The 12,549-nt window shown below is 37.0% G+C and overlaps 1 protein-coding gene across 3 annotated transcripts in view; it reads right to left on the bottom strand.

Moving 5' to 3' along the window:
• Positions 1-12,549, bottom strand: part of UACA (uveal autoantigen with coiled-coil domains and ankyrin repeats) — an 88,177-nt gene that overhangs the window by 29,199 nt on the left and 46,429 nt on the right. For all 3 annotated transcript variants that reach the window (XM_061157959.1, XM_061157956.1, XM_061157958.1), the window contains exons 3-5: positions 9,728-9,816; positions 7,771-7,835; positions 6,900-6,957 (exon numbers count right to left, since the gene is read on the bottom strand). In XM_061157959.1, the coding sequence (XP_061013942.1) occupies positions 6,900-6,957; positions 7,771-7,835; positions 9,728-9,816 (212 nt within the window). The remainder of the gene's footprint in view (positions 1-6,899; positions 6,958-7,770; positions 7,836-9,727; positions 9,817-12,549) is intronic.

The following is a 12,549-nucleotide window of genomic DNA, read 5'->3' as shown; positions in this document are numbered from 1 at the left end:
TTTTTTTTAAAGAACCATATCCTTTCTTTTTTTTTTTTAAATAGAAGAGCTACAGTTAATAAAGTATGACTCATATAGTTCACATGCCCTTTCAAAGCAGAAACTGCAATGTCTGACCTTAATTATGCAAAAAGCAGGGTCATTTTGCTAAAAATTATATTACAAAGTCACATCATGCTTCTTCTCTGATTGACACTAGAGTTCATATTTATATCAGGAAAAAATGGTCAAATTCATAAAATGTGTTTGTACTTCCCATGAGTTTTTATAAAATTTTATGAGTTGATATTAGATTATCTGCACAAAAAGAACTAAGTCAATGTTCTTTTTTTTTTTTTTTTTGTAAAATTCAATAAAGTAAAACCAAACATACATTTAAAAAAATCAAGTAAATTTTTCATTTCTGATGTCTTTAATCCAGCAATCTTTTATATAAAATATACCATCAACCTTTTAAAAAAGATAAAACTGAAATCAAATACATTAATTCCAGAATTATGAAATGAACAACCATTCAGGTCCAAATAATAATGAACAAATCTAATGGATAAAAACTTGAGAGTTATACATATTGCATAAGTCAAGTCAGCATTGAAGGTGCTATGGTGGAGAACGTTAGCTGTTCACCGTTCTTCCGTGGTAATAAAACTGTGCCAGTCACACGGTGGTTCACCTAGACCACAGGTCCCAGGCTCCTTTGCATGCAGGCAAGAGTACATGAGTTAGATCATGCCAGTTGTGCCTGACCAGAGGGATATGTGCTACCTTCTGAGGCTAGGGCTGCAAAATGTGGTTACACATTCCTCCATAATCTTTCTCTTTCCTGTTAGCAGGAAAACAGATACCTGTTGTCAGCTTTAGCCTTAAAGAAGAGGACAACACCCTAGGCAATGGCATAACTGCAAAATGGAAGTAATCTGGGTCCCTGCAGGACCATACGGAACAGGGGAACAAGCCAGTCTGATCATCAGGGCTGTGACATGAAAGAAACTGTGTTTTTTAAAAGCCAATGTTATATTTTTGAGATTAATCCTTTGTCTGTTTCTTCATTTGCTATTATTTTCTCCCAATCTGAGGGCTGTCTTTTCACCTTACTTATAGTTTCCTTTGTAGTGCAAAAGCTTTTAAGTTTCATTAGGTCCCATTTGTTTAGTTTTGCTTTTATTTCCAATATTCTGGGAGGTGGGTCATAGAGGATCTTGCTTTGATTTATGTCGGAGAGTGTTTTGCCTATGTTCTCCTCTAGGAGTTTTATAGTTTCTGGTCTTACATTTAGATCTTTAATCCATTTTGAGTTTATTTTTGTGTATGGTGTTAGAAAGTGTTCTAGTTTCATTCTTTTACAAGTGGTTGACCAGTTTTCCCAGCACCACTTGTTAAAGAGGTTGTCTTTTTTCCATTGTATATCCTTGCCTCCTTTGTCAAAGATAGGTTCGTGGATTTATCTCTGGGCTTTCTATTCTGTTCCATTGATCTATATTTCTGTCTTTGTGCCAGTACCATACTGTCTTGATGACTGTGGCTTTGTAGTAGAGTCTGAAGTCAGGCAGGTTGATTCCTCCAGCTCCATTCTTCTTTCTCAAGATTACTTTGGCTATTCGAGGTTTTTTGTATTTCCATACAAATTGTGAAATTCTTTGGTCTAGTTCTGTGAAAAATACCGTTGGTAGCTTGATAGGGATTGCATTGAATCTATAGACTGCTTTAGAAAGGTGATAACGATAACCTTATATGCAGAACAGAAAAAGAGACACAGAAATACAGAACAGACTTTTGAACTTTGTGGGAGAATGTGAGGGTGGGATATTTCAAAAGAACAGCATGTATACTATCTATGGTGAAACAGATCACCAGCCCAGGTGGGATGCACGAGACAAGTGCTCCGGCCTGGTGCACTGGGAAGACCCAGAGGAATCGGGTGGAGAGGGAGGTGGGAGGGGGGATCGGGATTGGGAATACATGTAAATTCATGGCTGATTCATATCAATGTATGACAAAACCCACTGGAAAAAAAAATAATAATAATAAAAAATAAATAAATAAATAAAAAAATCCATAAAAAAAAAAAAAGCCAATGTTATTTTGTCACAGCGGTAGAATCTTATCCCTAATCAAGACAAAAATTGCTACTGGAAGTCAGGCCCTGCTAATAACTAAACAAATAACTAAATTACATGGCACTGGTTTACTGGATGGATACTAGGTGGTCAGTAAAATATATTTCAGGCTAGGAACCTTGTGATTTTTCTCATGCTGGAGCAAAACATTTGCTAGATTTATCATGTGTTCTAATTTAAAAGGTATACCATGTGACTATGGAACCTTTCTAGGTGAAGCAACAGAAGAGAGCCAAAATTTTAGTACATATTGACAGCTGCTTACTGCTTTTAGTAAGGTATTTTAAGAAAGTGATGAGGTTAAGCAAAAACTAGTTATGCCCACTGTTGGAAGCAAACAGAGTGCCTAGATATTTGGGACCTCACAGGTATAGGGAAGCTAATTATTTCTCTTTACCAAACAGCAAGATCTAAAATTATTGCTAGTCACAACTTTTCTCAAAGACTGTGCAATAAGGAAAATGAAGAAAGGGGGGAAAAAAAGGTCCAGTCCTGAAATAAAGATCGAATTGAGGATACTATATTCCTATACAAGACTATTATTTCAGATGACTTTGAGATAGCAGTATTAAAATGAAGTAGAGAACCAATGAACTTATTTTCAAAACAGAAGTAGAGTCACAGACATAGAAGACAAACTTACAGTTACCAGGGGGTGGAGGGGAGGGATAAATTGAGATTGGAATTAACATATACACACCACTCTATATAAAATACATAACTAATAAGGAGCTACTCTACAGCACAGGGAACTCTACTTAATACTCCATAGTGGATTATATGGGAAAAAAATCTAAAAAAAAGAGTGGCAATATGCATAACTGATTCACTTTGCTATACACTTACTTGTACATTATAAATCAACTATACTCCAATAACAATTTTTTAAAACCTTGTAAATTAACCTAATGTTCTATACTGTATGGAACATTTTATAAATAAATAAATTTTCTAAATTTGGCCAAAAAAATAAAATGAGGTAGAGAATCATGACTCTAGAAATAAAGACAAGAAATAAAGGAGGGTTAAAATTTTTGTGTCCAGAAAATAAATGGTGAAATAAATATGAAAGTGGCTGGCAACAAACAGACGAGAAACCTTCCAAGGTTCTGAGGGAATGAATGTACTATCCCAAATCCGAAAGCCCAAGCAGCCAAACCAATAACTCTTCCTGCACTTAAGCTGCCTATACAGAAGGCATACCTTCCAGCATCCAATTTATCTGTGTCTTAGAGGATAACAGGTAAGTAAGAACCTCCGAGATGGCAGCGCTAGGACCCACAGATGACAATGACAAGGGATTTCTCATGGGAAACAGAACCAGGGGGGCACATGGAGCAGTTAACCAAGAAATTTACTCCCAGACTTCAGCTTTCAGCCTTTGCAAGTTTTGCTCAGCAGCATTTGGTACCCACTATTGATTAGTGATTGCTGTGTATTTCCCAGTTCTCCCTTTTCTGGAACAGAGACTTTATTTATCCTGGTCTTGTTTCATCACTATATATTATGAAGAGTACATTTCTTTTCTTTGCGTTTACCAATTGTTGGACCATGAAGAGCCATCTCAGAGCCAACAAGAGCACAGCACCCAGAAGCCCGACTCTGAGGTGGCCTCAGTAACTGAACTGATTATGTATCCTCTCCTTGGCGGGGTGGGGGGCAAAGGTTCTCTGTGTGGGAAGTAGCGGCTGCGGGAATATTTGGAAGGCCAGAGGGCTGGACTGTGGCGACTGTTACCAACCTGTTCTCCCCTTATTCTACAGTGGAGCAGCTGGGCCGTGACTAGTTATCTGGAGATTACATTTCTGGGCCTCCTTTGCAGGCCACCAACTGACTTTTCTCTTGTTGATGGATTAGGAATAAAGGGCTGTTTACTGTTAGGAAAAACGCCGCGGGAGGAAAAAAGCCGCCTCTAAGGACCGGTGGTAAAGGCCTTTTATTAAGCGTCGCTCTCGGGCAGAACTCCCGGGGGCTGGTGAGTGAGGAGACAAAGGGAGTCTGCAAGGTATGAGGGGTGGGGAGGGGTTTTATAGTCCGGGCAGGTATCCAGGCCAGGTCTTTTCATATAAGGAAGAAAGCGCGGGCTACAGCGGTGGTCAGTGTCCGAGGGCTTTATGTTGGTACCTGATTGGGCCAGGCTGCAGGGGGCCAGCCCCTGGAAGTTTAGCCAGCCTCCGGAATTTGCCTTGCAGCACTTTCCCGGGGCATGCTCCGACCTTTCATCTACCACTTCCAAATCTGGGCCTTAGATCGCGGGCATTTGCTCCCCCAGTTCTCCTTCCCTTTGCTACTGGCTGCAACACAGATATGACTACAACCCAGCTGCAATGATGTAGCTGAGAAAGACACCAGAGTAAAGTGGAGCAACAAGATGGAAAGAATTCAGTGCATCAAAGACCTCAAGCCACGTGCTAACCTATATACCACTCAACATTTTTAAAATAAGCAACTGGTACTAAAGTGCTTTTATTACATCAACTCAGTCTTCATTCTAACTTCATCAATATACCTAATGGCCAAATATTTAGATTTCAATTGGTTAAGTTGTACCAGTTTTAAAAACAAGGATAATAAAATCTATAATATAGAAAAAATTATACACACTTAATGTATACATTTTGATGAGTTTGGACTAAAGAATACATTGTAATACCATCACCACAATCAAGATACTAAACATATGGATCACTTCCACAAATTTCCTTGTGTCATTTTGTGTGTATGTGTTTTTGGGGTTTGAGGGTTTTTTTTTTTTTTTTTGGTGAGAATACTTATCAAAATATTCTACCCTCTTAATATATTTTAAATTATACAATATCATATTGTTAATAATATGCAATACATGATTATATTATATAATTATCTAAATTTTTGTATAATAATTATACCTCAGGTATTTAAAAAAGTAAAAATAACTGGGGAAAGCTGAACATTGAGTCATTGAGTAGATGATATTGAAACTATTTTCACACACACTAAGTGCGATAATGATGTTACATTTAGGTTACAAAATAGAATAATTATCTTTCAGAGATAAAAATTGAATTGTTTATGGACAGAATTATATGACGTTTTGGATTTGATTTAAAATATGTCAGGAGAGTAGAATAATGGGTGGCGGTATAAATGAATCAAGATTGGCCACACGATCACAACTGTCTAAATTGGATGAACAGTATAAGGTATTTTAATATGATAGTTTAACATTATGGTTGAAATTTTCCATAATAAAAATTTTAAAATAATTTTTAAAATGATTATTAATAAGGTTAGACTGATTTAAAAATAACTATGAAAAGGTGGTAGGAGAACAGAAATATCACATGACACAAATTCATACTTCATTAAGCAGCAAAATCATTTTAAAATTTCTATCAAGCACAATAAATTAGTGCTACAGAAATGAACTGTATTTTTTTTATGGTGTTAAATTTAAATAAATCTGTTTGGTGATTCTGTAACTACACAAGCTTGATAAGCATATTACATATGAATCTAGGTTTATGTTTTTTTAATTACTTATTTTTATACAAGTAGCAATACAAAATTATCATAAAAATAAAAAACTACAGAAACTCACAGGGAGGGGTCATTGTGAGGCTCAAATGATATGTATGTAAAAATGCTTTGCAAATAATAGTACTCTGTTCCAAAAATTTTTTAAATGCACTGTGTAAGAGATTAAACTATCACAGAAGTACATATTTTTTCAAAGGAAGAAAATCAAGTTATGAAAGTTTGAAGGAAATTTGAAGTATAATATATTTTTCAAGGGACCACTCTAACTACCACAGTTACTCCATATACATGAACGGAAACAGTGTGTTGTTTTTTTTTTCCTTTTCTTTGAACTTCTAGTTAACTATTAATTTCAGTCTTTTCTCGAAGAGTCCAGCCAGGGGTCAGAATATCTTACATTTCAACAATCCTTAAATATTTAACTTTTTCTAATCATTTTCTTTAAGACACCTAAAGAATAAAGCAGATAAACTTTGATATTAATAAAATTCTTGAAATTACTATTATAAAACTCTTTTAAAATAGAGCACATTACAATGATATCAAATTCAGCACTGATACCTCTAAACCAAAACAAGCACCACCACCATTAATTGAGAAGTTACTACATGCCAGGCACTATTCACTAATCATAAATAGTTATAACCATTACTGGGCTTCCCTAGTGGCTCAGACGGTAAAGAATCCGCCTGCAATGTGGGAGACCTGGGTTCGATCCCTGGGTTGGAAAGATCCCCTGGAGGAGGGCTTGACAACCCACTCTAGTATTCTTGCCTGGAAAATCCCCATAGACAGAGGAGCCTGCTGAGCTACAGCCCATGGAATCGCAAAGGCTCAGACACGACTGAGCGACTAAACACACAAGGCAGTAGTATTCTTAACTTCATTCAGCAGATGAGGAAAATGAGGTACAGACATGTCAATGAGGTAAATACAGTTTTTAAGAAAGAGACAAGTCTTCCTTCTTCCATTTCTCCTACCAGTCCCCAAGCATACACATGGTATTTACAGCTCCTTGAGAACAAGGTTATGGTTTATTCATCTTTGAACTCTCAATATCTCGCATCTTGGCCTGGAAATACTGGCTGAATGAATCTTTTTAAGCTGTACAATGTACCCAATTTCAAACTTCAGTAAATAAAAAATTCATAACATTCTGTTTCTCCATGGATTACATAAACATATGCATGTTAAACTCTGAAATTAATTTAAATGCCCAGCCATTTTAACAAAGATTTATGTCCAACTGAAACCTTTGCTTACCTGCATCATGAAGTGCGGTTCTTCCCTGCAGGTCTACATGTTCAGTGGGACAATTGTACTGTTAAAACATAGAAATTTAGTCATGTAAGGAAGTTTTATTTTCAAATTAAATATCATGATTCAAATGAACAGCTGTTACTTCATCTTAAAAATATTGCATTTATCAAAAACTCTAAAGAGTACTAGACAAGTCATAAATATTTTGACATGTGACAAATATAATAACTTTGTACTATAAATTTAACAGTATTCCAGCAAACAGGAAAACATATGGTATATTACAATAGCATGGAATATAGAAACGGCTATTGTTTGGGTTTTTGCTCTTTTTTTCTGTAGCAGTTAAAACTTGAACAATTGAATCAGAAAAAAACAAATGAGCTCTGCTGTGAAACTCAGTAGCAAACATGTTCAAGGAAACATGTGACTAGACTTTTCAACTAAAAACTTAATCTAGCCCACTAGTTCATAGAACTTTGTGGCTGCCTGAATACAAGCTTAACTAATGATGCTATTATACAGTCTGACTTATTGGTGTTTATATAGAAACATAATAGATCCTATGCTGTGCCACTTCATCTCAAGTCATATACCAGACCACAGAAAATTCCAATCTCTAGCTAATGTCAACAGGAAGGTCAAGTCTTTGTTGTTTATTTTTAATACACTGAGTTATGCAATTCACTTCCCTCAGAGTTTTTGCTCTTTATTGTTCACATTCTTTCACAAATGATGGAAAAAATATTATGTAAGCTAACAGTCAAAGCTAGCCTACTATTTTCTTTGATCTCAAGTTCCAAAAATGCATTGAAAACACATCTACTATTTGCAGTCAAAGTAATAAAGCCAAAGTATTAACCACTTTTACTACCTGTAGAAGTTTTTGTAGACACAGCGCATGCCCATACTTTGCAGCCAGGTGAAGAGCGTTCCTTCCTAGAAAAGAGATAATTTTAAATATATGATAAGGGTTATTTTCTTCACATGTGAATTCCCCTTAAAAATGTAATTGATTTTTCCAAAATCAGTTGACAGACTACTTTATTTATAGGCATGCTTTAAGTGTGAGCTTTATTTGCACTGAAGGAGGGAGGGCAAAAATCACTCAGATTGGTCTCTAGGCAAAGCATCCAGAGCAGAAAGAACACAGACAAAAACAAAAAAGACATATGTTGGAGTTGGAATCAGCACAATACACATACAAAGTTTTATGAGTTCTGAAAAGGCATGGTTAGTAAAAAAATTTCTAAAAATAAATATTCTGCTTCAATGGAAAACACACATACGTGTGTGTATATATGTGTGTGTGTGTAATAAACAGTTTTTTGTTCATTCAAAGCTGGCAAGTAAATAAAGTTTGGTCTTCAATTAAGAATTTGATGTACCTTTAGGTAAAGATTTACCTCACTAACTCATCTGTGATGTCTCTCTTTCTCTCCCTCCTTGCCTTCCATTTCCAAACAGAATGCTGTTAACAGCAATGCATTTATTTGTCCACACATGAAGTCACAGGATAAAACATTAAAGTTGTTAAGGAAACTCTCTGCTCTAGGTCAACTCCCATATTTCATTGAGTAACAAAGTATAAGCTCAGAGATACAAATTGCAAAGGATCTCAGAGAACTGAGAATGATTGTCTAGATGAACGGAAAACTGAAACATTCACTAAAGAAAAGTGATAGCTATATTCAAACGCTTACAATCTATCCTGTGATATGCAAACAAACATATGCTATAGTATTTTAAAAGACAGACATAGGTATGACTAAGTTTAAGCAGAAGGCCTGTCTAGAAGAAATACTTGTTTATAAATACAGCTAGCCAAACAGACCAGGTCTCCTCACGAGGCATAACGGTTAAGAACACAGACTCTGACTGTGACTCATACACTGAAGGACCCTGGCACATCACTTAACAACTCAGTGCCTTGCAGGCTCACTGGCTTGATGTGAGGATAAAATGAGTTAGTACATGTAAAGTGCTTAGCAGAATAGCATCATCTATTATCATGTTAAAAAAAGCATCATCTATTCTTGTTATGATCACTACTGGTGATGCTGTTATGAGGTAATTAGTTCCCCAACAAGTCTAACCAAAGGCCAAATGACCTCAGGACAGCAAGAATTTACATACTGAATAGAACATGCATCTGTGCTAAGTCGCTTCAGTCACGCATGACTCTTTGTGACCCTATGGACTGTAGCCCACCAAGCTCCTCTGGCCGTAGAATAATTCTCAAGGCAACAATACTGGAGTGAGTTGCCATGCCCTCCTCCAGGTGATCTTCCCGACCCAGGGATCAAACCCACATCTCCTACGGCTCCCGGCATTGCAGGCAGATTCTTCACCACTGAGCCGTGAATAGCATATAAGTATAAATTAAATGGCCCCTATAGATTCCCCGAAGTCTGAGATTTTAGAATCCTATAACACTACCAAGACAAGCCCTAGACTTCAGGTCTCCAGCTGCTAATCTGTTCACTCAATGCTTCCCGCTACATTGCCCCCTCCCCCACAATACCTCAACTAATTAGAAACCAAGTTAAGGCCTTCTCTCTGAAAATCACATTTAAGTCTGACTGAGAGCATTGGGGGCAGGAGGAGAAGGGGACGACAGAGGATGAGATGGCTGGATGGCATCACCGACTCGATGGGCATGAGTTTGAGTAAACTCCGGGAGCTGGTGATGGACAGGGAGGCCTGGCGTGCTGCGATTCATGGGGTCACAAAGAGTCGGACACGACTGAGCGACTGAACTGAACTGAACTGAGAGCATTATCAGTGGACAATGCTTGTCTTCTCTGCACTAACTATGGAGGCAAACATACCTGCCGTGTCACTGGTTGTAATATCAACTCCATGTAAAAGGATGGCATTCAAACACTCAAGATTTCCCTTTGAGGCTACAACATGAAAGCTAAACAAAAAGAAAACTTTGTTATGCCATGGAAACTACCCAAGGTCAACTTTAATGTTACATTCATGTCATCTTATATTCAATACTCCTACATACACACACGTACACACATGCATTTTAAAGGCTACACTAAACACTACATATTTAATACAAGAAAAAAAGAAACTTATTTCACATTACTGAAAAACTCATTTTAATCCAAATTTATGTCACTACCCCTATAGTTTATCATTTCAATAACAGAGGCACTGGGGTTTAGACCTTAAATGCACTGAAAATTTTCTATCAGATTATTTTACTTAATTTCAAATATACGGAAACTGCCAAAACAAATGAAGATACCACAGAATGCTAAGGCTAAAGAGAAATCAAAACACTTATCCAGCTCTTTAGAATTATCATATTAAAGCTGGCATAGAAAAGTTTTCAAAACAAGCTAAGCTATACTTGAAAGCCACAAAAGATCTGGCATCATCTTCTTCCCCCAAAGTACTACCACATAATTCCTCCTTTCACTCAAGAGATCTGTGTGACTGGTTGAAATTTCACATAAACAGGCAGAATTGAACATGTTTTCTAGTAAGGTAAGTAAAGACTACTTAAAAACATAACTTTAAGTCATCAAGTATTCAAGAAACAGGATAAAATATCCCATTGTTTCTTTGATCATCTAATACTTTTTCTTAATGAACAAACACAGAAATATTTTGTGTGCATTAAGAACTGATACTGTACGTAGATACAGTAGGACTTGTTGGCAAAGGACACTGAACTCAGGCCATAAACAAGCACAGTAACCACTGTGAAGATGCCAGGAGATAAAGGCTCAGCAAGGCACCTGGATACAGACACACTGCATACCCAGCAGCAGGGGTCTTCCCTCACCTTACCACTTAAAAATTTTACATTTTCCCACTCCCTGAAACCTTAGTACTCCTAGCTCCCTCATCCCTGCCTTCATTATTTTAAATATAACTATGCATTTTCTAATATACATAAATTCAAATTTTATTTTCTTTATGGTCTATTAATCTCCTCTAAGAAATCAGGGATTCTTGGCTGTTCTGCTTCCTATTATATTTCCAGAACCAATTAAAGTACCAGACAGATGTGTTGTTTTTTAGTCACTAAGTTGTGTCAGACTCTTTTGCGACCCCATGGACCATAGCCCACCAGGCTCCTCTGTCCATGGGATTTACCAGGCAAGAATACTGGAGTGGGTTGCCATTTTCTCCTCTAGAGGATCTTTCTGATCAAGGGATCAAACCCCTGTCTTCTGCATTGGCAGGTGGGTTCTTTACCACTGAGTCACTTGGGAAGCTCACCAGACAGATGATGGACCCTCAATACTTGAATAACTGAATGCTTAGGAACAAAATATAGAGATACCTTGCAAATTCATTTTCAGATATTAAATTATGCCTACATTAGTATCATGATGAATATAAATGCAAACTAGAGACTGAACACTACTAAGTAAAGTAAATCAGGTTTGTGTACAGTTTAAATGAGAGAGAGAGATACTTCTGATAAAAAGAATATACTGTTCTTAAAAGTCAGGTAAGTTCTCCTTATAGTAGAATTAAACTGCTATAAGGCTGAGGGTCTCAATTCTATCTGCAACACTGAAGTGGGGAATTATATTATGCAATGCACTGAGAACTTTTTGAGGAATGATAATTTCCTTCAAGCAAAGGTTTTTCACCTTCAAACAACTTTGGAGATCTCATTCTTTGTCTACCTGTTTTCACTTCTTAGGCTCACAAAATTTGAAAGACTTCTTTCTCCAAAATAACTTAGCATTATACTGATGATGCACTAAGAGGGCAGAAATCAGAGCAAATCTACAATGCATTATTAATATGGGTGTGCTATAAATAGTAGATGTGCTTCAGAAAGAAGATATATCAATCATTACACTGTATGCAGAGTTGCAAGGGAAATCTGGAAAACTGCTTTATAGAAATATGCTTTTTTAATTAAAAAATCAACTTTTTCTTTTTAAAAACAAGACAAGTATTACTACTATAATTGGAGATCCAGGTAATTTGGACAGTCCCCACCTTTAAAGACAACCAGAAAAGCATACAAAATAAGAAATCTGCCTGAAGCTATCAGTGAGCTAACAAGATAGTGAAAAATTACTAAGACAGTATGCAGGGAAGCACAGAGGCCCAGAGAGGTGAACTTGGAATATGGGGCTACTTTTTCTCTAGGAGCATTTGCTAGTTAGAGAGAAAAGAACTGAGAGGTTGAACAGTACTTTTGACAGCCTGAGGGGAAGGCGAGTCAGGAACTGGAACCCACAGCTCTCCAGGAGGCAATAGGGATTCTAGGTGAACCTGCCCCATTTTGTATTGGCAAAGGGCTACATCCCTGGGAAAGAGGTGACCAGGAATAAAATAGATTCTTCTAATGACTATCACAAAGCCTCAAATATCTCATTTTTGAAACTGTATAGAGATCAAGAGGGGCTTTGGTGATGGCTCAGATGGTAAAGAATCTGTCTGCAATGCAGGAGACTGGGTTTTATCCCTGGGTCGGAAAGATTCCCTAGAGAAGAGATTGGCTACTCACTCCCACGTTCTTGCCTGGAGAATCCCACGGACAGAGGAGCCTCGAGGGCTGCAGTCCATGGGGTTGCAAAGAGTCAGACATGATGGAGTGACTTATACTTTCACTACAGAGATCAAGAAGGACTTGTCAATTTTGCCTTAAATTTCAAAAATTAAG

The sequence above is a fragment of the Dama dama genome, chromosome 12, assembly GCF_033118175.1.
Source record: "Dama dama isolate Ldn47 chromosome 12, ASM3311817v1, whole genome shotgun sequence".
In the NCBI taxonomy this organism is placed as follows: Eukaryota; Metazoa; Chordata; class Mammalia; order Artiodactyla; family Cervidae; genus Dama; species Dama dama.
Note: the sequence above shows the minus strand (reverse complement) of the source record. Positions and strands in the feature narration are given on the sequence as shown.